This window comes from Chelonia mydas, chromosome 8 (genome assembly GCF_015237465.2).
Source record: "Chelonia mydas isolate rCheMyd1 chromosome 8, rCheMyd1.pri.v2, whole genome shotgun sequence".
Classification (NCBI taxonomy): Eukaryota; Metazoa; Chordata; order Testudines; family Cheloniidae; genus Chelonia; species Chelonia mydas.
Window position 1 is genome coordinate 6,152,648 of NC_057854.1, and position 23,432 is coordinate 6,176,079.

Sequence of the window (23,432 nt, forward strand, 5' to 3'; positions counted from 1 at the left end):
ATCTAGGGGGATGTCTGAGGGTAAACGAAAAGCCTTGGGAGCTAGAAAGATGTAGCGTACTTTTTAGCCTCTGTACAGCAAAGACTCATCAGAAGTTCCAAAAGGCTGCCGTTTGTCTCACTGTTTCCTTGTACTCCTCTTCCACCTGTTGTATCCGCCTGTTGTTTCTTATCTTATACTTAGATTGTAAGCTCCTTGGGGCAGGGACTGTCTTTTTGTTCTGTGTTTGTACAGCTCCCAGCATAATGGGGCTCTGGTTCATGCCTGGGCTCCTAGGGGCTACCACAATACAACCCATCAATAACAGTAACATCCCAGGAGGCTTTTCAGCCTTCAGCTCCTCCGTGATCAGAACAGGATTCTCTCCCCTTTCCCCATCCCTGCCCCCGGCACCTACCTGGCTCCTAGTCAAAAACAACCACTGGTCTTTTAAGCTGCAGTTCTGGATTTCATGGCAATGCTGGCTAATCTAACAGTAAAAATCTCTGCCATTATTTGGCTCTGAGGCTTGGGAGTCTGCCAAACTCTGACACTGACACACACACACACACACACACACACACACACGTGTTCCTTTCTCCAGAGTGAGAGCAATGCCTCTCCTCCTCCCCTAGTTGGTCAGGGAGGGCTGGAACGTCAGGGAAACGAGTTACACCTACTGCACCGTTCTTGCTAGCTGCTTTCAACCTGTGCTGCAGGGATTTCAGCCAGCAAAATCTCCCCTTGCCGGAACTTCTCTGAGCGTCTCCACTTCACAGCCACCATGGATCTCCTGCAGCTTGTGGGGTGCTGCACCCTGACTGAAGATTCGGCTGAAGGGGCAGCAAGACGATAAATTTCAGGAGAGGTCTCTCCTGCTGCAACAGGTAAGGGCACGCTGCTGCTCGCTGCTTTTGCAAACTCTAAATGACTCAGGGAGCCCTGTGCAGCGTGGTCTGGGGAAAGCCCAGGGAGGATGGACAGACCTAAGATCATCAGAGGCGACTTCATGAAACGGTGCTTGTATGTGAGTAAAAAGATGTAACCTTCAATTTGAAACAAACAGCCCAAGCCTGAAGATTTATACTTTGAGCAAAAAAAAAAAAATCCCCAACGCAACCAACAGCCTTTTGTTATTCTTTCATTCTTTCCCTTGGTCTTGTCAGTCCTAGTACGAGGCATTGTGAACTGGGCTAGGGAAAGCTGGTGTACGTTTGTATTTGTTGCCCCGGGTTTGAGCAGGGTAATAGCCTTTTCAGTTCACTCCTGTAAACTTTACCAAGAGTTAGGGGCAGACTGTCACCTCCGGTGAATGGACTCTGTACAGCACCTCAGACTGAACCCACCAGGGAATGCAAGCAAAACCGAAATGATGTTAACGATGCATTGTGTGCAGGCTGTATCTACACCGCGCTTTTCCTTATTATTTCCCTGTTCCACTACCACCAGGGCCAGCTCTGTTGCAGCGTGCACAGGACGAGCCCTAGTGTAGGCAAGACACTGGCATTTTTACTACCCCGACGGCTAACCGCGCCCAGAGTGAATCTAGACAGCAAGGTGGTGAAGACGCCAGGGTCCCTCGCACCTTGCCTACCCTGGCGCTCCCACCACTGTTGCAGGTAGGGCTGCAAAGGTGGGAAACTAAGGAAAAAGCTCAGCAGAAACAAGGCCTCAGTGTTTGCTCTGCATTCACGTAGGCGTGGGCATATATAATGTGTGTGTGTGTTTGTGTCAATGTATGTATGCTTCTTTGGGCATTTATGGCGGCCTGACAGCAATCTACACCTAAATCCCTTCGTAAATGCAGATCAATGGACATGCAGCTGTTCTTCCCCCAGCACACATGTTGCACTGCAGAAAAGAGAAAAAGGGGCACTCGTGCACTTGCAGCATGGAGAGAATATATGAAAGCCCTTAGCAGCAGCAGGAATCAGGTAATTAACCTCCTGAGGGAATTAAAAGCAGACCAGGTGGAATGCAAGAATCCATACGGACAAAGATTACCTCTCAGATGACATCTGTTGCTTGGGAGCGTTAGCAAAAGCCTGGCTCGGTGGAGCTTTCTTCTAAAAAAAAGGCTATAACATTTACAAACGTTTGAAAACTCTTTATTCTTCCGTGATTCAGAGGCTGATGGGCACCGACACACACACACTTGTGCAAGCCCTGGGGCTGTTGCCAGGATTATATGGTTATCTGGGCCTAAAATGGTTAAAAGTGGCATTGGGTCTGAGGTGGGAAGGGGAAGGTGCCTGCACAGGTAGCATGGATGCTATATGGTCCCAGCAGCATCGTTTGCAGTTTGCCACTTAGAAGCCTGACTTCTCCCTGCCACTGATAGATCCAGGGACCTTCCATGCTGCAGAGGGGAAGGTGTCCAGATGACTGGGCTCTCCAGATTGCTAGCTAGCGGAGGCAGGTCCCGCTGCGAGGCTGAGAATGAAAAGCAAACACTTTGTATCCCAGCTTTGAGGAAAGCTGGGCAGTATCGGCATTTAGTGATGCTGAAATCATTTGACTTCTTGTTGTGCTACCTTATCATCTCGTAATATCCAGCACTCTCTGGATTATCTGAAATAGTTCAAGGACATCAGACTTTGAGATAAATGAAGTTGGGGGTAATTGGGGGATTTATTGTGTAAGAGAACCAGTTTAGGATTTTGTTCTGTAGTTACAGTCTTGATCTATATACTGCCCTGGTTTGCATCACCTACACACACACACAACCCCTTCTTATAATCCAGAACGTCTTTTTTAAAATGATCCCAACCTGCACTCTCTGCAGGGGCCATTCTTTGCCTAAGCGCTTGCCGCTTGCTAATATTTTTACTCGGAGTGAACTTTAAAGAGGAAGCTTTTGCAGAAGCTGCTCGGTCTCCTGGCCCTTTAAACAAATAAGCATCACTCTTATGGGGGCGGGGGGGGGGGAGGAGTAACTAAATCACACCTGGAATCAAACATCTACTAGAAACCAATTCATTTTGCATTATGCTTGGTGGACAACAGCTCTTGGCTCCAGTGCAAGTCACACAGGATCATCATGCCAGCCCGTTGCAACCAAAATGGTATTTTTGTTGTGTGCATGTGTTTATTTGTGTGCACCCCTGTGCATATGTATATGTGTGTGTGTGTGTCTGTGCATATATCAGTGCGCATTCGTACAACTCCACCAGTGCAAACACATAATAGGATTAAGAAGCATCAGACCTTTTTTGGAAAAGCCAGTGCCTCATTGTCCTGCTAGAAATCTGATTAGCTGAACAAGCAGTTTGTCCTCTCTGCTGCGGTTTTCCTTGGCAGGCGGGCAAGTTTGTTGCAACAAACTTTCCTTCCTGGTTCTTGGAAGAAAGAGCTGGGCGGTGTTTGAAGAGTGCAGAGCAGATTGTGGGGTATTTTTAGGAAGCAGAAAGGTTTGCAGCTAGGAAATATTAATGACTGATCATGCTTTTGATAGAAACTGAAAATAAATTCTTCAGCTAGAGACACTGTAGGTATAGTATAAAGAACAGGAGGACTTGTGGCACCTTGGAGACTAATAAATTTATTTGAGCATAAGCTTTCGTGAGCTACAGCTCACTTCATTGGATGCATTCATCCGATGCTCAAATAAATTGGTTAGTCTCTAAGGTGCCACAAGTCCTCCTTTTCTTTTTGCCAATACAGACTAACACGGCTGCTACTCTGAAACCTGTCATTATGTAAGTATAGTATGTATGTCACACTTAACAGATAGGCAGAGAGCGCATTATAGCTTTCGCTATCTAAGATACTTATATCTATTGCTAAGCAATAGGTAGATGTAGAGAGAGAGTGAATAGATATCTACTACTCCATATCGATCTACTCGGATAAATAGTGTAGGGAGATGGATACAATTTAGAAGCAGATCTTCAGTAGACAGTGTAGAGAGAAGTTCCGAGGAGACCCATCTTGCTATTGTAAATCCAGTTGATAAGATCTCATTAAGACAAAGTGTGACTGTGACAAGCAGCCCACTGTGACTACCTGCAAACATGCTAGCTTGCCATCCCCACCACATTTGTCACCGATCACACACTGTCACATACCCAGATGGTGAGCTCTCTGGGTCAGGGACTGTCTGTGTTACTTGCTTGTACAGCATCTAGAAATAATTAGTGAGAACGATAGTTTTACGGCGCTGCTTGGGGAGACGATCTCCCTGCATTTACTAACGGCATGCAGGACTGGTATTTTTATAGGCTATCTGGGCAGCTAGTCCATCGACTGAAACATCTGCCCCTGTGGAATTTGACAGCACACATTTCTGTAGAACAGCTCCCCAGTGATCGGCCTGTGGATCTTTTGCAGCACGCAGCTGAATTTTTTGACTCATCCCCATTACCCTACTTTGCACACACACTCTGAACGCAAGGAAGCGTCTGGAAGAACCAGTGCAGAGGAGTCAAAGCTGCTGTAAACCGAGCAGAAAATTGGCTTGATGGGGCCCATGTGCCCTGGGACCAGAACTAACAACCAGCAGGTGAATTGGGTTGCTGACGAAGAAAGTCGGCAACGGAGATGGGTCATATAAATGATATCAGTCAAATGATATCCCTGGAAGAGAATCAGAATTCTCTTGTGAGTCTGGTTGGGGAAGAGAGGCTATCGGGAGGTGCAAATACAGCACATACGACGCATACCTAAGCTCGCTGTGATCAAGCTAGTACTGTAGCTGTGGCAGCCTGGGCTAGCCCCCCTCGTGCATGCTGCGGGTCCCTGGAGGGACTGCACTCCGATCGCTCTCCATGCCACCCCCTGCTCTGGCTGCCACGACTAACCTGCTACCCTGCATGGTCAAAGCTAGCTCAGGTATGTCCACACACACTGCATTCACACCTCCCAACTGCAGTGCAGACAGACATACCCGGGGTTACAGATCCCTTTTCTGGGGCCAGTCCTGCAGGCGGATGGCAGCTCTGGGCATAGAGGGTTGGCAGGAGTGACTCCCAAAAGATTCTGGACAAGTGGCTTTTAAATAAAAATCAATATGAAATAACGGGTTAGCAGCCGGAGCACAGAGAGACAATGATTGATACACAAGGAGTTCTCTCCCGGCCTGAGACTTGCAGGGGCTCACTAGCTCCTCCTACAGCTTTGTATTGGCCTGGTTTGAATTTGTGGCACTTTGTGGCTGAGGTGCCGGCAGGACCTAGTAAATTGCCAGGGGCAGGCAGCCCCTCTTCCCCGCCGTGTCGTCCAGCTTAAGGGAAGGAGCCACTGGACGCTGGCGTCAAAAAGAGTTTGGGGGCAACAAATGATAAAACAGGAACGGGAGTGAGGTCAGAGGGTCAAAAGCAGGGATCCAGAGCGGGACACCGAGCAGAGAACCCCGGACAGTGCTCACTGCTCCTCGAAGGCATCCAGGGAGCCAGTGGATGTGGCCCAAAGGAACGTGCCCAGAGACATGACCCAAGGGAGGATCAAAAGCAGGCCCCACATTCGCAGAGCACCTCCCCGTTCAGCTTCCTTCTCCTGGTGTGGTGGACGGCTACCTTGGAGGAGGTTGACGAGAAGGTCTCGTGACTTTGTGGGGCCATAGATGGCGTGGGCAAGGAGAGGGAGGTACAGGGGAGAAGTGGAGCCAGAACCTGAGGAGAAGGTTCGGTAGGAGCCAGAAAAGGGGCTGCAACCTGGTGCACTCAAGGCAGGTATGCGCCAGGGCCTCCCTCACACCACAGAAGGGGCAAGTGTTGGGGAGGGGGATGAGAAGTGCAGGAAGTATTTGCAGGAGCAGAGCGGCTGTTGTGGACGAGTTCGTCCTGCACGTCAGAAATGGAGAATCCTGAAAATCAGACTTTTCCAGCCCTTGCCAAAACTAGGAGTACCATCAACGTCCCAGCGCAATGGGATTCCCATCCTGTCCTGTTACAGGCTATTCCACAGCCAAACCTCTCTCACTCCCACGGAGTGTTCCCTAATATTCAGCCTACCGGTCGCCTTTCTGAATTTCTTCCTGTGTCTCCTAAGTATACCCGTGTGCACTGTACTCAATAACTCCTCCCCATGCTTGGTATTTACATGCTGCACATATGAATAGGTTCCCATGTCTAGGGGCAGTCATCATTTGGCTGCGCTAACCACAGTGACTCCCTCCATATTCCTTAGCCATTTACATTGCCCGTCTCCAAAACCACTTTCCAAGTTCTCTACCTTTTGGGCAATGAAGTGCCCGTGACTGACCCCAATACTCCAGGTGCGGTCCCATGGGAGCCATAAAGAGCCACGCTGCTCCCTGCCAGAATAAAGCTATTACTCACCTCCCTCTGTGAACTTGCTTTCCAGGCAGGCTCTGTCTCAAGCTCTCATGGCTGCTGTCCTCAGCATCACCCATTCGAGGTGGCACCTCGCAGGTACCTCCCAGGCTCCACCGTGGTATCTAACTGCTGGAATAGGAAGGATCACTGGCTCTGGAACCCAGTAGAACAGGGGATAGGTTGCAAAAGCTGCAGATTGCAGATTGTGATCAGTGAGGAGGAGGAGCTGGGAGATGAAGGAAATCAGGCCTCTAGGAGGGAGAGAGAGCAAGGGGGAAGGGGTTTAGACTAACACACCTGCCCACCGACTTATGTGGCACAGACTCAGAGTGCATTGTTGCATTCACACTGCTAACCACCCACTCAAAACCAGATGGCATTCCTGGGAGTAACACCAAGCAGCGCAGCTGCTGATGCTGGCCAGTGCTCAGTAGCCCAGCCGTGGAGTCTCTACTGCATGGGGAGGCTCCCGCCCTCCTTGCCCTGTGTGATGAAATGATTGATGTCAAGACTGGCTGGCTAGACCTAGGCTGGTTGCTCTGTGGGGTTTGCGTCATTCCGTCTTGCTGGCTGGGCTGGAAGAAGCTGGAAAGGCTGCAGAGGGGCCAGGTCACTTAATTGCTTGATGCCTCCATTTCCCTGTCTGTGAAATGGGGGCAGTGATGTTCATCTTCCTCCAAGGGGTGTTGTGAGACTTCATCAGATATCATTTATAAAGTGCTCTGAAGGCCTCATGAGAATGGAACCAGATCAGTGCCAAGCAGCATTACCAGTATTCACCTGGGCTGTTGTTGCTGAGGTTCACTGACCCACCCAGCGATACTCCAAACTCAAGCCTCCTGATCTTCTCCTATGGACAGCAGACCAGCTCACAGAGGGGGTATAAGAACAGTGACATCTCTGCAGGCAATTATCTTCTCTCTACTCCAGGCATTTATACAGGACTCACTGCCACGGCAGTGCCCTGTAGCTGGTGGTCTTATCGGTCTCTTTCCTTAGCTGGACTCCTTCAGGACCATGCACTCTTACAAACAGCATTAGATCAAACTGTCCCGGTGCTGATGGCATGCTGGTACTAGAAAGCCTCCTGAGTGGTGCATGCGTTATTCACAGATAAAGGAGACAAGTAGCTTATGTTTGATGCAACAGAGAAAGGGGAGCCACTAGCAGGTTGCAAACAGCGGGGTGACATAGTCAAAGTGATCAGCTAAGAAAGTTATCTTTGCAGCAGCAATTTGAATGGACATGAGTGGGGTGAGATTGCATTTGTTAAGGCTAGAGGATGTAGTAGTGATAGACACGAATTCTGAGAGTTTTTAGCAGTGTGGACGGATCAGAAAGGCCATATCTTAGAGCTCTTATGCAGGAAGAATCAGCAAGTTTTAGACACAACCTGGATGTGAGGATCTAACCAAGGGTGTGCTGTCACCGCAACAAATTCTTATAGGACTGAGGAAGGCCCTCTGGAGAATAAGAAGGCCGTTGCTTAAATTAAATACCTCCCTAGCGGGAAATCATTCATCCACCTGCAGGATGTTCAGCCTAGCTGGAACAATTATTTAATGGGTCATTCCAAGCCAGGGCATACCTCGGTCATAAAATGCCCATGCACCGGGTTTTAAATGACCAGCCATGCTGTTCCTGGATGCTTAGCAATCAGGAAATGATTTTCAGTGCTCTGGCCAAGCTATTTGAAACACACTGCTTGTCACTGAAAGGCTGTAGAGGGTAGCGGAATTGCTGCGTTGTTGTGAAATCAGCGATGCTATTTCTTTAACGGGATACTATCCAGTCAAATCTGCCCCCAAACAAGCTCTCACTTCACATACAGCATTGCCAACCCCAAATGTTCAAAAATCATGAGTCAGCCCCCCGCCCCCCATCACAAGATTGGCTTAAAAATCATGAGATTTTAAAAATAATAAAACAGGGGTTCTTTTTGTTTGTCGTCTGGTGGTGGTGTGCTTAGGGTTCGCGTTTTCAAGTTTTACTTCACAACTCTGAGGGCTAGAAACTTTCTTTTCTTTTCAAAATGAAAACAGAGATTCTCAGGTCAGCACGTGAATCCAGGAGCTGGTGCTTTAAGAAAAGCCCCAAATGTCAGGAGACTACAGTCACGATAAGGTGGTGCGAGTTGGCAACACTGACACCTAAGCCGAATAGAAATGGTTCCCTCACATTGTTTTTATTTTTTAAAGTCCAGTGGAACCCTTTTATTGAGCAGCCACAACATGGCTCTTTCATCCTGGTAACTCCGACATTGCAGGGTTATGCTTGTGCATGAGCAGACAGCAGTGAAACTGACTAGAAACCATCTCCATACAAGATAAAACTGACCTGCCTTTTTAACACGGACCAAGCAGAGAAAATGGCAAATTGTAAACAAACGGCATGAACTGTGAAAAGCAAATAAGATTTTTTTCAAGAGGGTTCAGTGTTCATCCAAGGTGTTATTAGCGACATGGATAAATGTCCTCTTTAAAAATATATACTTTTTAATCCTACATTTTCTATACTGAACAACGTTAATTATTTTCTGATTGATTTAATTTTGCAATGTTTGGCCCTAAATGAATTTCTCATGCTGTGTCCCTCCTGTTCAGGTACACACTGAGCCAGGAGAAGGTGCATTCCTGGAGTCCTTCCCCCCTCAGGCTTTGCTCCCACCTTGCTAAATAATTTGCTCCCTTAGCTCCCTCCCTTCTTCCTTTGTGACCCTTGCACTTTAAAACCACAGTAAAACTGACCCTGTCATATGTAATTTGAGCAGCTACAGGGCTTTTTCCCCCCCAACAACCTTTGGCAAAGAGGTAGGCGTGTATTTACCTGTTCGTCCTGTGAGAACTATTCTGGCCGGGCTTTGTGCAAAGTTTTAAACAGGTGATTGGGAAATGAAGGGGAGGAGTAGGGCAGGAAATATATGACAAAGGGTGGGTAGATCTCTTGCAAGAAATAAAAACGGCAGGGGGTGGGGTACTGAGAATGGGAATCCCAAATCCAGTCTTTCCTCCAGGTGTCATGGAAAAAGGACATTTCTAGGAGCAGAGTGCAGGTTGCATTTCTAGGAACAGAATGCATCCCTGGAGTTCCCCAAGGGATGAATTCACTTCAACAGCTATGTTCAGAGTTAACTTGCTTGGGGTGTTTTTTCCTGCTTCCCTTGGAGGGGATAGAACTCAGGGAGGTACCTGGCCCTTACCCCACCTCCTTTCTGCAAGGCTGTCCCCACTTTTCGGAGGCACACCCAAAAACCATGCAAGCTCTGTACACTGCATTATGCCGTCCCTTGCTACTGCCGTATCACAAGCTAGCATCATTCTGGGAAATCACGAGAGGCAGTTCACAACTTTTCTTTATGTCAAATGCTTCCTGTGAGTCACACAGGGTAACGGGGCCTGGACTTTATCATGCAGTTATTAGTTATCATTTAGTTTCCGCATATCAAAAGGATTTCCCCCTCTGAGCCTCATCACCGCGCCAGTCTTTTTGTTTCAATTTGCCAGACTTCTTGGACACACTTTTAATATAGATTCACCAAGAGCGTTCCGCAGGTAAAATGTAGCCTGACTAAAAGCATAATAGAAGGGTTTACTAGGTATTTGAGTCTATAAGACTCAACCCTTCCAGAAATTCTGATCCCCTTTTGGTGCTCATGAACAAAGCTTGAATAACCGAGGAATGATCTCCTGGCATTTGGCTACTGGCGCTTTATCAGGGAGCGATGTATAGAACTGTAGAATCCCTTCTACTGTATGTGCAGGGAGGATTGCGGAAGCAGAACATAGCAGTGAAGACTGTAGCGTTGTCAGGTCTTCTGCAGCCAGAGAGCAGAAATACACCCACCTCCCATGTGCGCCCCGGTACCGGAAGGTAAAGGCCTCATGAGGTGAATGGATCCTGAGAAGGGAAGTAGGTGAAGGAGAGAGGATGTGAGTTATGTCTGCTGGGCAGTAAACAGCTTCCCTGAAACTGAACGCGAAGTGCCCTCTGAATGTCTGGGGCTGCAAATCATGGTACAGGGCGTGTGATTTAACCCCCATAGACAACTTTTGCCAGAGACAGGTGTAGAGCCCAGGTCACAGGGTTCCTGTGTCTCTTCTTGAGTCACTGCTCCAAAAGACATGGAAGGGATTTGTTTTTCTTGCTTCCTGTAGAAAATAACCTGCTGAAAAGCTTGTCCATTTTGAATATTAACATTTAATAGAGAATAATGTCACTCCTATAGAATCCTACAGGGTAATCAAATCACAGAAAGGATTTCATTCTCTGTTAATCTATCGGCAAAACCCAGACCCTATGCAGCACGCTACACCTAAATCTTGATTCAGGGATCCCTGAACTAGGCAGCAGAAACCTCAGAGTTATGAACTGCCCCTCACCTTAAATTCTCTTCTCCCTTAATGCCCTACTCCCTCACCAGGCCAGTGCAGTACACCCTGCACACGATTTCCTGTTTATTGTGATATTAAATTCAGTTTATTTTACACCCTTCACATACACAGCCTCATCTGTAGGGTTTCAAAGTCATAGAAACCTACTACGGTTCTGCAGAACCTTATTGGTTCCATTGCTGTAAAATTCTATTGGCCTTTTCCTAAAGGGTTTTCCCTTGAGTCCTAGGATAGGCCATAACAGACCAGTTTTGCTCCCGTGGGCAATTCATTTTCCCTAGCTTTCTGGCTGAGCTTTGTCACTGCTTTCTCAGGTGTTCTGGTTCCTCTCTGAACCTTTTTTCTTGTGAGCTTAGTCCATGTGAAAGATATCAGGTTAACAGTTCCAGGGACAGAAGTCATGCAGGAGCAGCAGCAGTGTTGTGGAAGCAATCCTTTTGCTGCCCGTTGCATGTGTCTAACGCTGAGCTGTAGAAACCTGCCCTGTGGGAGTGAGGGTAATCCCAGCTGTGAACACTCTGACCTCTGCTGACACTAGGGTGTCAACAGTGGTGGTGGTTCTTCAGATGTTCCGCTGGGACCTGGCGACTGGGGAGCTACCAGATTCATTGCACATAAGATACCAAACAGCTAATAGCGAATGGTAACTTTTGGTCATTACCAGCCTGGGCTTGATTTAAAGCAGCAACAAAGAAGCCAAATGCTCTGTTTCCCGTTACCAACGGCCTGTGAAGACCTGCCACTTCTTCAGGAATGAGAAAGAAGGGGAAGCAGGGAAAACCATAACAGGCGTTAAATATGGAAGGGAAGGAAATGCAGCCTAGAGAAATCAGATGCAAAATGGCCACCTTAGGGCTGCCGCTGCTTGTTTCCAACTACCAGAAGAGCATGTGTAACCCACACACCTTCTGGGTGTGGTGGTCTGTCCCATCTAGTGGCACTGAGACCACTTAGAGAGAGAGATAAAATGAGTCTTCTCTACAGCCTTAGCTACTAGGCAGTTGGCTTTGAGCTCATTAGAGGCTCATGCACTAAGCTCCCGAGGTTGCTGGTTCAATCCTGCCCGCTCAAGACCGGGATCTGTTGGCGTTACACATGCTGGGAAAGGCTCCTATAAAAGGGTGAACCTACACTAGGGAGTTTAGTAGCCACGGGACAAACACAGTGACTACAGCTCCTAGGAAAGAGCTGAAGCTAGAGATCTGAGTGGAGGCATCTTAAGGATTTTAGAGCCAGATTCCGAGATAGTTACGGTTTTTTTGTGTTCAGATTTGTTTAAAAAATCTGCTGCTTCCTATGCTTGAAGTTTGGCACCAGTGGACGGACCCCTAGAACACATAGTCTCTTCACATCAGAACCTTTCTCTTAAGAAGGAGGAAGTGAACTTGGACGGACTTGCAGCACACCCTATCTTAAGGAGAACCATATTCTATTCTATTCTAGTGTATTCTATTCCATGCTCCGCTCTGCAGTAGCTGAGCACCATCCAGTAATGCATTAACCAACATGTTACACATCTGTCACCTGTTTTTTTTTTTTCTCATCCTCTTTTCCTATTCCGACCTACCGAAAAAAAGATCCCCAGCTAGTTCCACCTCATACGCTCTGGGGAGATCTTTACTGCCCGAATTATATGAAAACTTTGTCAGAGAAACAGAGCCCTCCCAGGATGTCCCTGGTTCCTTTCCCTTCCATCACCTTACCTAAGTAAAAGCTGACCTCACCCTTGGAAGCTCCAGAAACCATCTGTCTGAACCTACCAATGTGGCTAAAGCCTAAACCTAAAGCCTACTCAGCACTGAGGAAGCCAAGGTACTCTGCCACACCTGAAGGGAGAACAGAATAAATGGAAACTCCATTGAGTCATCTCCTTGCACTGGAAAGTAAGAGTTCTGGTGAAAGCGAAAGGATGGCCTCATAACACTTCACTGGAAGAGGCTGTTTTTTTAATAACATTGATACCATCCGCTTTTTAAATTCTATGTGTCTCGTTACTCCTGCCCAAGGATAAACTAAAAGACAACGTGAGGGTGTGACTAGGTTAGGGATATAAGAGCACAGCAGTGTTATTCACGCTATGATTTTCCTGCATGCTCAGCTTCAGAGCTTCCCCTTTTGGAGAAGTCCAATCAAATTTAATAAGGAAGACACCAATGGGTGCCATAGATATTTAGTAGGGGTTATAGAAATTACTCTGCAAACCTATTGAATTTGACACAGGATGTTCTCTTTTCTATAGATGTCTTACGTCATCCAATAGAAGAGATAGATTCTCCATTGCATTCTATAGAATGGATAAAAAAAAACCCCAGAAAGATTACTGTTTTCTATTAAATTCTATAGGGCTTTGTCCCAAATGAACCTTAGCTTGGTAGTTCTCACAGTGTGGTCCATGGATGCCTTCCTTGTAATCTGCAGAAAGGAATTTTCAGGAGAATAAAGCAGTGGGAGCGTGGGGTGTTGGAAAGGCAGGTGCGTCCATGAGCAGCTCTCTTAGGAAGTGGTCAGTAGAATGAAAATGTTAGAGAACCTCTGGCTTCAGTGACTGTGCTTCCCTTGGGCCCACAGGTGGGAGAGTTTGAAAACCGGGATTATTGTCCACTCACAAAATGAAAAGGGGGAAAAAAATCAGCAGGAATTTAATTGCTATTTCAGGAGAGTAAGAAGGGAAGGGAACGTTCTAGTGTTGGCTAAGTGCAAAATTCTGCTTCTACGTTTGCAAACACAGCTCCTATTGACTTTAATGGGAATTGCAGAAACACACACGTGGGGTTAGAATTCGGCCATAGTTATGTATGTAAACATAATATCAGTAGTTGTGCACGCTGAGATAAGGGTAATTAAATTGAATGCTTTAGGGCATAGGTTAATAACGGCGGGAGTCAGGAGGAATGTTGTGCCATATGCTAAAGCATTCGGCATTGGCCCTGCTAGAGAAAAGATACCAGACATGAAGGTTAATGGTCTGATGCCATTTGGAAAATCCTGCCTTGTTAAGTGATGTCCGTCTCTTTCACTCTTTTTAAAAAATGCTGGCTTACTCTTCTCACATGGATTGTATGAGACAAGAAACTCTTCCTGCTTTGCAGACCTATAGGACACACACACACTCAAACACACCCACATGTCCTCCTTCTAGCTTCCGCCATGACAGTGTTGTAAAGGAGCAGCTTCAGACAAGTCCCTACACGCTGCCAGACTCTTTCGCTCTCTTAAGTAACAAGCAGCTCTTTTACCACAGCTCTCAGGCTTAGAAGAAACTGCACGTCTCTCTTGATAGATTGGCCTTGTCCTACGAGGGTTTTTTAAGCACATGTGTGTTGCATCGTTTGCTCAGAATTCAGTGAGTGTCGAGTTTTATAGCAGTAAAGACTTTGCCAGCTCTGTACCAAATCCACATGACATTGGCTTTTGATTCTCATTCTGATATTTGCACTTCCCTGTGACCCAAGCCACATATCTGAGTTACCCAGGAAAGAATTTTCTGTAGTATCTGGCTGATGAATCTTGTCCATATGCTCAGGGTTTAGCTGATTGCCATATTTGGGGTCGGGAAGGAATTTTCCTCCAGGGCAGATTGGAAGAGGCCCTGGAGGTTTTTCGCCTTCCTCCGTAGCATGGGGCACGGGTCACTTGCTGGAGGATTCTCTGCTCCTTGAAGTCTTTAAACCACGATTTGAGAACTTCAGTAGCACAGACATAGGTGAGAGGTCTTTCGCAGGACTGGGTGGGTGAGATTCTGTGGCCTGCGTTGTGCAGGAGGTCAGACTAGATGATCATAATGGTCCCTTCTGACCTAAATATCTATGAATCTATATGCAAAAGCTAAACTTCAGTTGTCTTGTTCCAGTCAGTCAGACTGCTGGATGACAGGCTTTTACTTATTCATGAAGGCTGGGTGTGAATGATAGTGTCTAGTGTATAGCTCTTTATTGGCCATCTCAGCAAGAGAAGCTGACACACATGCGCACAAACTTGGGTTCAGATCATTTGTTCCGAATGTTTGGTTTAACTAGGAAATTGAACCAGTCCCGTCTTTTAAAGAGATGAATCTTGAAAAAGCATCTGGAAAAACAAGTCCTTCTTGTTTAAATTAGTAAGGTGCCGAACAACTGGCAGGTATTGGTACTGGATATGCAATTTGAATTTAAAAGAGGAAGGAACAGTCTCAGATTGTGATCTCCTGGGATATCCAAGGGAAATAGAGGCGCCTATAAATAGCTTGAATTATCAGTGAATATCCCCAGTTTCATCCCTTAATGCAAAGAGACAAGCATTCATCTAGCTTCATAAAAAGTACCCTGGCCATTTAAAAACCATTGTCACCCTCACTAATAACATTTCTCCATATTAATGACACATCTGCCGCCCCATTCCTTCAGTGACGTCACAGTCACGTCTTTGTGAGAGTTACATTCATGATGATAGCGTTATTACTCCACAGACCTGGGTGCAATGCTAGTGAAGGAACCTGGCAGCAGGGGCACTAGGATTGTAGCTACTGCAGAAACACTCGTGTCTTGGTATTCAGCAAGAGGAAGCACACAACAGCTCAGCAAGGTTTCAGTAAAATACGGGACATTGCCTCAGCAGGGTTCAAAGAAGGACTGAACGTTTATAGGAAGAAAAAGGTGACCCTGAGTTATAATAGCTACTGCTGAAAAAGAGAGTTTTGGAAGGGACAGAAAACCCCATGCACCAAGGTTTAATGCAATCTCTAGCTATTAGGGATTAGGATGAGATTAGGGCAGATTGTCCCACATCTCCCAACGGTGGGGTTTCCCTGAGGCACCTGGTGCTGGCCACTGTCAGAGACAAGACACTGGACTAGACAGACCATGGTTCTGATCCAGTCTGGTAATTCCTGTGTTCCTATTTTGTGACATTTCCTGGAGAGTGATCATGGTTCTTTAAATCAGGTCCTGCTGGATGTGAGCATAATGCATAGTTCAATCACATCCTTAGTTTTTGTTGCATCTTCTCTCATGCTGCAACATGCGAGATTTAATATAACTGCCCCCATCCATGTTAGCTAACACACTAATTGTTTGTTCTTTGCCTCGCTTCAGGGCCCAAGGAGACATCCCGCCTCACACACCATGGATGTTGCTACAAAGAAGCGTGTCCTGAGCTCTGCTTGTTTTCTGATGCATTGTCTGGCCTGCTTGGGGAGCTCTGAGAAAGGCAACTCCTCCCCCTTACATTTTACCCATCCCTTTTATAACGCCACAATCTATGAGAATTCTGCCCCCAAGACCTATATAGAGAGCTATGTCAAAATGGGCATTTACGTGACAGACCCAGAGTGGGCCGTCAGGTACACAATAGCTTCCGGGGACAGCGACGGTCTCTTTAAAACCGAGGAGCACACGGTCGGGGATTTCTGCTTCTTGAGGATCAGAATGAGGAGCGGGAACACGGCGCTTTTAAACAGGGAGGTCAAAGACAATTACATGTTGATAATTCAAGCCACAGAGAAAGCCTTTGCCTATGAAGCGTGGGCCAAAGTGCTGATCCACATTCTGGACAGGAATGACTTGAAACCTCTCTTTTCACCCCCCTCGTACAAAGTCACCATCAGAGAAGACACACCTCCGAAAACTGCCATCAGCGTAGTCAGTGCCACGGATGCTGACCTGGGTCAGAATGCAGAGTTCTATTACGCCCTCCACACCCGCTCACACTTGTTCGCGGTGCACCCCACCAGCGGAGTAGTGATGACGGCCGGGAGGCTGAATGGTACATATCGAGGGAAACATCAGCTGCAGGTCCTGGCTGTGGACCGAATGCGAAAAATCTCCGAGGGCAATGGATTCGGAAACCTAGCTAATCTGATGGTCCAAGTGGAGCCATCTGCCAGGAAGCCCCCAGCTATTGCCTCAGTGACGGTGACACCAGCTGACTCAGCTGAGGACCTCCTCTATGCTACATTGTTTGTGGAAGCTAGTGGTTCAGAACCCGGGATCGATTCAGTTGATATTGTAGCCGGAGATCCAGGAAGACATTTCAAAGCCATGAAATCCTTTGTTGGGAGCAATGAGTTCATGATTGTGTCAACCAAAGAGATCAATTGGTTGGCTAACCCCTCTGGTTTCAATCTAAGTCTGCAGGCCAAGGACAAGAGCAAACCACCTCTGTGCTCACAGATTAGAATTATCCACATACCTCCTTCCAAGTATGTCTCTGCCAGATTTCAGCAGGAAGTGTACAGAGTCCAGCTCAGTGAATTTTCCCCACCTGGGAGCCAAGTTGCTATGGCTAAAATCACCCCAGTCTTTCCAAATCTGAAGTATATTTTGAGACCCACTCCTGACAGCACAGGGTTTAAAATCAACCCTCAAACTGGGCTCATAACTACAGTCAGAACGATGGACTTCCAAGACCAGTCTCACTTTGAACTTGAAGTTACAACGGCCAACAGCCAGGCCTACACCACTGTTGCCATTGATATCATTGATTGCAACAACCATGCTCCAACTTTTATTCAGTCTTCCTATCATGGCACCTTTGATGAAAATGTCCCGCCTGGCACCAGTGTTTTAACAGTGATGGCTACAGACCATGACCATGGGGAGAACGGCTTTGTCACCTACACCATAGCCAACAAGAAAGAAGTTCCATTTGTCATTGACCCATACTCAGGCATCATCTCCACCTCCAAGCTAATGGACTATGAACTGATGCAGAGATGGTACCATCTGCGTGTGTGGGCATCAGACTGGGGATCCCCCTTCCGCCACGAGACCGAGGTTTACGTTTCCCTCATTCTGAGCAACCTGAACGACAATGCCCCAGTGTTCGAGAAGGCAAACTGCAATGGAAGCATCCCATTGGACTTATCTATTGGGCACCCCGTGGTCACAGTATCTGCCATTGATGTAGATGAACTGCAGCACGTAAGATACCAAATCACGTCTGGCAATGAGCTTCAGCATTTTGACCTGAATCCTGTCTCTGGAGTCATTTCCCTTAGAACCTCTCTCAGAGATCTTCCTGCTTGGCAGTCACCCCTCTACTCTCTGAAAATAACTGCAACAGATGGAGAGAACTATGCTTCACCTACATCTGTTAACATCACTGTGGTCAGCCCTGGCTTCCCAGTCCACATGCAGTGCGAGGAGACGGGGGTGTTGCAGCAGCTGACGGAGAATATATTCCACTCCATCAAGTCTCTGTCTAAGGACCACGGCTTGGAGGAGGAAACCTCTGTGAACCAGTATCATGTGAATCATCATTCACCTCAGTTTGATGACAACTTTCCAAGGTCTATCGATATCATGGAGACTGCCCTAGTCAACTCAACCATTGTTGACCTTGCAGCTGTTGACCCCGACACTGGCTTTAACGGCAAACTGGTCTATGTGATCACTGATGGAAATGAGGACAGTTGTTTTACAATTGACATGGAGATGGGTCTCCTCCAAGTTCTCTCACCTTTAGACCATGAACGAACCAGTTTCTACATCCTTAACATTACTGTGTATGACCTTGGCACTCCTCAGAGGTCATCATGGAAACTCTTGGCGGTGAATGTGTTGGATGCCAACGACAATGCTCCTAAATTCCCACCTGGTGCATATGGGGTGGTGATACCAGAAGATGTAACAACAGGGACAATTATAGCACAGGTGAAAGCAGAAGATGCTGATATGGATGACAATGGGAAGGTAAAATATTCCCTCCTCACCCCCACTGATAAATTTGTCATTAACAGTGTCACTGGGGAGGTGACAGTGACTGGCCCCCTGGACAGAGAATTGTGGCCTCGCTATGTGCTAAAAATAGAAGCCAGGGACCAGCCTAGAATGGGCCACCAGCTGTTTTCAGCCGCTGATCTGGTTGTGACTTTGGAAGATGTAAATGACAACTCCCCACACTGCATCCCAGCCCTGAACCATGTGAAGGTCCCTGAGGACCTGCCCCTGGGGACCATTCTGCTCTTCCTGGAAGCCTTTGATCCTGATGCTGGCTCTGGGGGAGAGTTAAAATACAGTCTTATCAACAATGAGGAGAGGACATTCCACATGGAGAGGCTGACCGGGGCTCTCTGGCTGGAGAAAGAGCTGGACTATGAGATGAGGAACTTTTACAATCTGACCATACAAGTCAGCGATGGCGGGAGGCCCATCTCTCGCTCTTCATTCTGCCACGTGGCGGTTGATGTCCTTGACGTCAACGAGAACCTACACCCTCCTCACTTTGCCTTCTTTGTGTTCAGCGGTGGGGTGCAGGAGAACAGTCCCGAGGGTACATCGGTGATGATGGTAACAGCTCAGGATGGAGATAAGGGGCAGGATGGAGAACTCCAATACTTCATCCGAGAGGGCACTGGCCTGGCTGTCTTCCGCATTGAAGAGGACACAGGTAATGACAGGCCAGTGTAAGGGTATGTCAAGGGGCACCGTGAAGGTTGGCTTAAATGACATCCTGTGATTGGTCTGAATTTTGGCCCACCGGAACCTTTCCGTATTCTGTTTGCAAAGTCCATAAGCTCAAATCACCCTTGCTTGTGCAGGGAAGTGCAACGTGCAACCCCATGCGCTAGCAGGGGCAGCTGCTTCCAATGGGAATTCACCAATGTGTGGACCTCCTGCCTCCCTAAGGGGCTCTGCAAGGGGAAGATACCTTGCAAGAGCAGCCAAAGTCCCATAACAGCCCCGCTACCTGAAGCTGCTCAGGGATACTTGGGATTGGTATATGTCCCAGACACACTTTCCCTGTCCCCGTCCTGGTTTTCATTGCCCACATCTAGGGCTGCCTGGGCCAGCCATAGGCCCCACAGCAGAGTGAGGTTTGCATGCACCTTGTTCACCTGGACTGATAGAGTATTAAATCATGACTCACTTCAGTCATCAGGGTCTACTGCTGCAGCATTTCAACCCTTTTTCTCCCCCTCCACCACCCTAGAACCCCAAGGTATGCAAGCTTCATCTCCGAGATAAGCTTGACCTCATGCACCAGATCCAGTGCTGAGACTCAGATCTCCTGCATGGTAACACAGAACTGCTAGTGGACCACGCACAAATTCCAGCCCACAGTTTTTAAGGGGATTGTTGTGCAAGTGTATTGGAGTTCTTGGAATCCATTGAAAGAGCTTTTGGTAATTCTCCTAGGTACAATTCAGACTGTGGGACCACTGGACCGAGAATCTACATCTCACTATTGGCTGACAGTGTTAGCTGTTGACAGAGGTTCAGTTCCTCTGTCCTCTGTGACCGAAGTTTATATTGAAGTCACCGACATCAATGACAACCCGCCCCAGATGTCGAGACCAGTCTTTTATGCCTCTGTCATGGAGAACTCCGCAGTGAATACCTCTGTCCTTCAGCTTGATGCCAGGGACCCAGACAGCAGCTCCGCAGGGAAGCTGACTTTCCATATCGTAAATGGAAATCCTCAAGGGTTTTTTACCATTAATCCTGTCACAGGTAAGGATTAAACAGCCTCAGTGTCTCCATAGCACACATGGAGTGTTGCACAGAGCATACTCAGTTCAGGAGAGTGCACAGCTGCTAAATTACAGCTGGCCTCTGATGAAGTAGGGCAGTTTAATGGTGACTTCTTTCAAATATCCAAATCCCCAGGTACAGTGTCTGCTAAGAGGCCGATTGTCTGTCACTGGCACTCCCACAAGCTGTAACAATCTTTATCTGCAGCCAAGTGGCTCTCAGAAAGAAACAAGATTGTTTTACCTCTTTGAGAGCATCAAAGAGACACAAAGAATTTGTTTTTAATATTTACAATCAACTGCCCCACTGAGCAGCGTAAGCCAGTGGCAAGTGTATCGGCACCAGCAGGAAGTGTCCTTTTGGAAGGTACTCTTTGGTTGTAGAACTGGATGATCACCAAACGACAGGCTCAATAAAAACCAATTCTGTTATACCTGGGGACTCCTCTGGTTCGCCAGGGCTATTAGTGCGGTATTGACTCAGCCGCTTTCTGCCATCCCTCCAGACTACATCTTTCATCTCAGCATTAATTGCCAGATCTGTGAGAGCCTTCCAAAGCCCACTGATGCTTAGTGTAAACAGCTTCCCCAAATTATGATAGTCTGACATGGGGCCGGTCTGAAAGCTCTGCCAGGCCTCTCTCTATATCAGCTCTTGGGAACTGGAGCAAGGAGGGCAAAGAATCTGACTATGGTATGGGGTTGATTAAATGAGTCTGGCATGGCAGTACCAGGATAGGTTTCAGAGTAACAGCCGTGTTAGTCTGTATTCGTAAAAAGAAAAGGAGTACTTGTGGCACCTTAGAGACTAACCAGTTTATTTGAGCATGAGCTTTCGTGAGCTACAGCTCACTTCATCGGATGCACCGATGAAGTGAGCTGTAGCTCACGAAAGCTCATGCTCAAATAAACTGGTTAGTCTCTAAGGTGCCACAAGTACTCCTTTTCTTAGTACCAGGATAGTGCAACAGGTTAAAGTTCCTTGCTCTCGGTATGCTACGGCAGCTGGATGTACTGAAGAGGCAAGTGAAACTAACTTGGCTCTTGGCAATGTGTGTTGCTCCTCAGTCTCTAGTAACCCCTTCCCTGGCTTGTTAAGATGTTGAGCTATTGTAGGGGTGACCGTGTAGGGGAGGCAGGTATAGTATAGTAAATGGTAAGAACCTCCAGGTTTCAGTAGAGACTCTTTTTGTACTCCCTGTAAGATGGTACTGTATGTTGGCCACAAATGGCGACATGCTGGATAATATCACGGAGTCCTCCCAACCATCTGTCTTCTTCAGCAATTGCAGCTCTACATTCCTCTGCACCCCTGGTAACTAGGCACTCTGCTAGAGAGTTGCAGCATCCACGTAAAAACAATATTCTAATTTTACGTTAGAACAACCAGGCTAAAATCCAAATGAGCCGACTCACCTCAAAGGGAAATGTCTGTACACAAACAAAAAACGCGTGACTCACATATAAGCCATCTCCTATCCCTCTCTCTGTATTCTCCATCTCAGGGGTTGTGTGCATCTGATGAGAGGTGACCTTATCACTTGGTGGGAGGACTCTTCTTTAAACTCAGAGCTTGGGAGAAGTGAGAGGACCTGCTTCCAAACTTGATCTAGCTTCCTTTCTCTTCCCCGTTACTTGCATGTCATCCAAAACGAAAACGATTGCCTGGAAACATTGGTATGCACCCCTAGGTTTACATGCAAGTATATACAGAATTTAAAAAGAAGACGTTGATTGCTGTTGCCAGATAAAGTCACAGCTTGTCTAAATTTCTGGGCTGTAGACAGTTTACACAATGCTGATTTCACGATGAGGAAGGGAACGTGTTGGTTGCCCCACTAAAGTGGCTACAAATACAATCTTCTTGTGTCTCATCCTGAGGCTACCGATGGCTGGAAAGTGGTGGAAGGTGGAATCCTGATCTTTGTCCTCAGTGATGATTTATAGTGTGTTTGACATGGGGATCTACTTGACCCTCTCCGGACAGTGAAAGCCATCATAGTTGTGCAAGAAACAACCACAAAAAACTCACTGCAAAATGGGTGACTTTACCTACATTTTAAGAGAGGGGAAAAGGGCCCAGAGAAGTTTCTGGCACCATGAATCCTCTAGAGCTTTTAACACACTCTGAAGAGGTTTTTCCAATATTCTAGCTCTTTATTCTACATGCTTTTTCAAAGGCAAAAAACGCCTCTCTCTCTCTCTTTACTAAATGGAGGAAAGACCATGAAAGGTTCTAGAAGGGTTTACATTCCAAAACCAGTGATCGCTTCCAAATTCTACCACACTTACTCTGAGATCACCCCAACATTCAAAGACAGAAGAATATTTTGAGTGATTGAATTTGCTGAGGCAGAAGTGTCTGTGACTGGACATGACTGGGAGTCTTTACTTTCTTTATGTTCTTCAGTTACGAGCTATGAGTAATTTCAAGCGGAAGCCACAGAGCCTATTGTTGTTAGTCATGCAATTTGAGCAAATACTGAAGAGATGAGAGTCGGCACAAAGGTTTCAGAGTCATGAGCAAACAGCACACTTAGAAGGAAACTTCTTAAACTTGAAGAACACCACAGTCTAGGTCTCCAGAAATACATAGCCCATCATCTCCCTAGTAAAATGCTTTTGTTCAATGGACAAATACGAGTTTTATGTTACAGTGGCACTGGAAACAAATCAGAAAGATTCAGTCTCAAGATCAGCTAGGCTGAAATGCCTCCACATCTCATAGAGAGGGAATGACCACCTGAGTACGGAATGCACCCTAAAGGTCCCTGCCCCACATCAGTCCATAATTCACCCTCTCCCCATTTCTGGTTAAGACCCTCCCCTAGCTGCACTCAGGCACCAGCCAGACACCGTTCTGAAAATCAACCAGCAGGAGGGCTTGGTAGATTGAGGCCCATCAACACAGTCCTCCCCCACAAGCCCAGCTTCACCTTGTCAGCAATGCCCATGAATTCTGGCATCTAGCGGGAGAGAGCCAGGCATACTGGGGCTTTGGCTTGCACTGCGAGGTTAGTGCTGGGTCAGACTGAGAGCTCTGTGTACTGAAGGCATCTTCTGACCCACACAACAGACAGCAACCTCTCCTTAGCCGCACTGCACTCACAAACCCTCTGTGTTACCTCCCCCAGCCAGGAGGGCCCCCTCCTCCAAAGGCTAGGTGGTGTTTCAGACTCCATGCCCATTCAGTCCTTATCTGCTGGGAATGCCAGGAAGGGCACCAGTATAGCCAACCCCAACCCAACCCCTTCTTGCTAGCGCACCAGGCCTAGCCCCGGAAAGGATTTGTAACCATCTGGCATTTGAATTCCCTCACCTTTACTGATAACGTTGTCT

General features: G+C 47.2%; 1 protein-coding gene across 1 annotated transcript in view; it reads left to right on the top strand.

Annotated features, from left to right (window-relative positions):
• The first annotated feature begins 522 nt into the window (after nt 1-522).
• The window catches only part of FAT2 (FAT atypical cadherin 2), an 84,875-nt gene continuing 61,965 nt past the window's right edge, over nt 523-23,432 (top strand). The window contains exons 1-3 of the mRNA XM_037906919.2: nt 523-866; nt 15,715-19,009; nt 19,759-20,073. Coding sequence (XP_037762847.1) covers nt 15,745-19,009; nt 19,759-20,073 — 3,580 coding nt within the window. The 5' untranslated portion in view covers nt 523-866; nt 15,715-15,744. The remainder of the gene's footprint in view (nt 867-15,714; nt 19,010-19,758; nt 20,074-23,432) is intronic.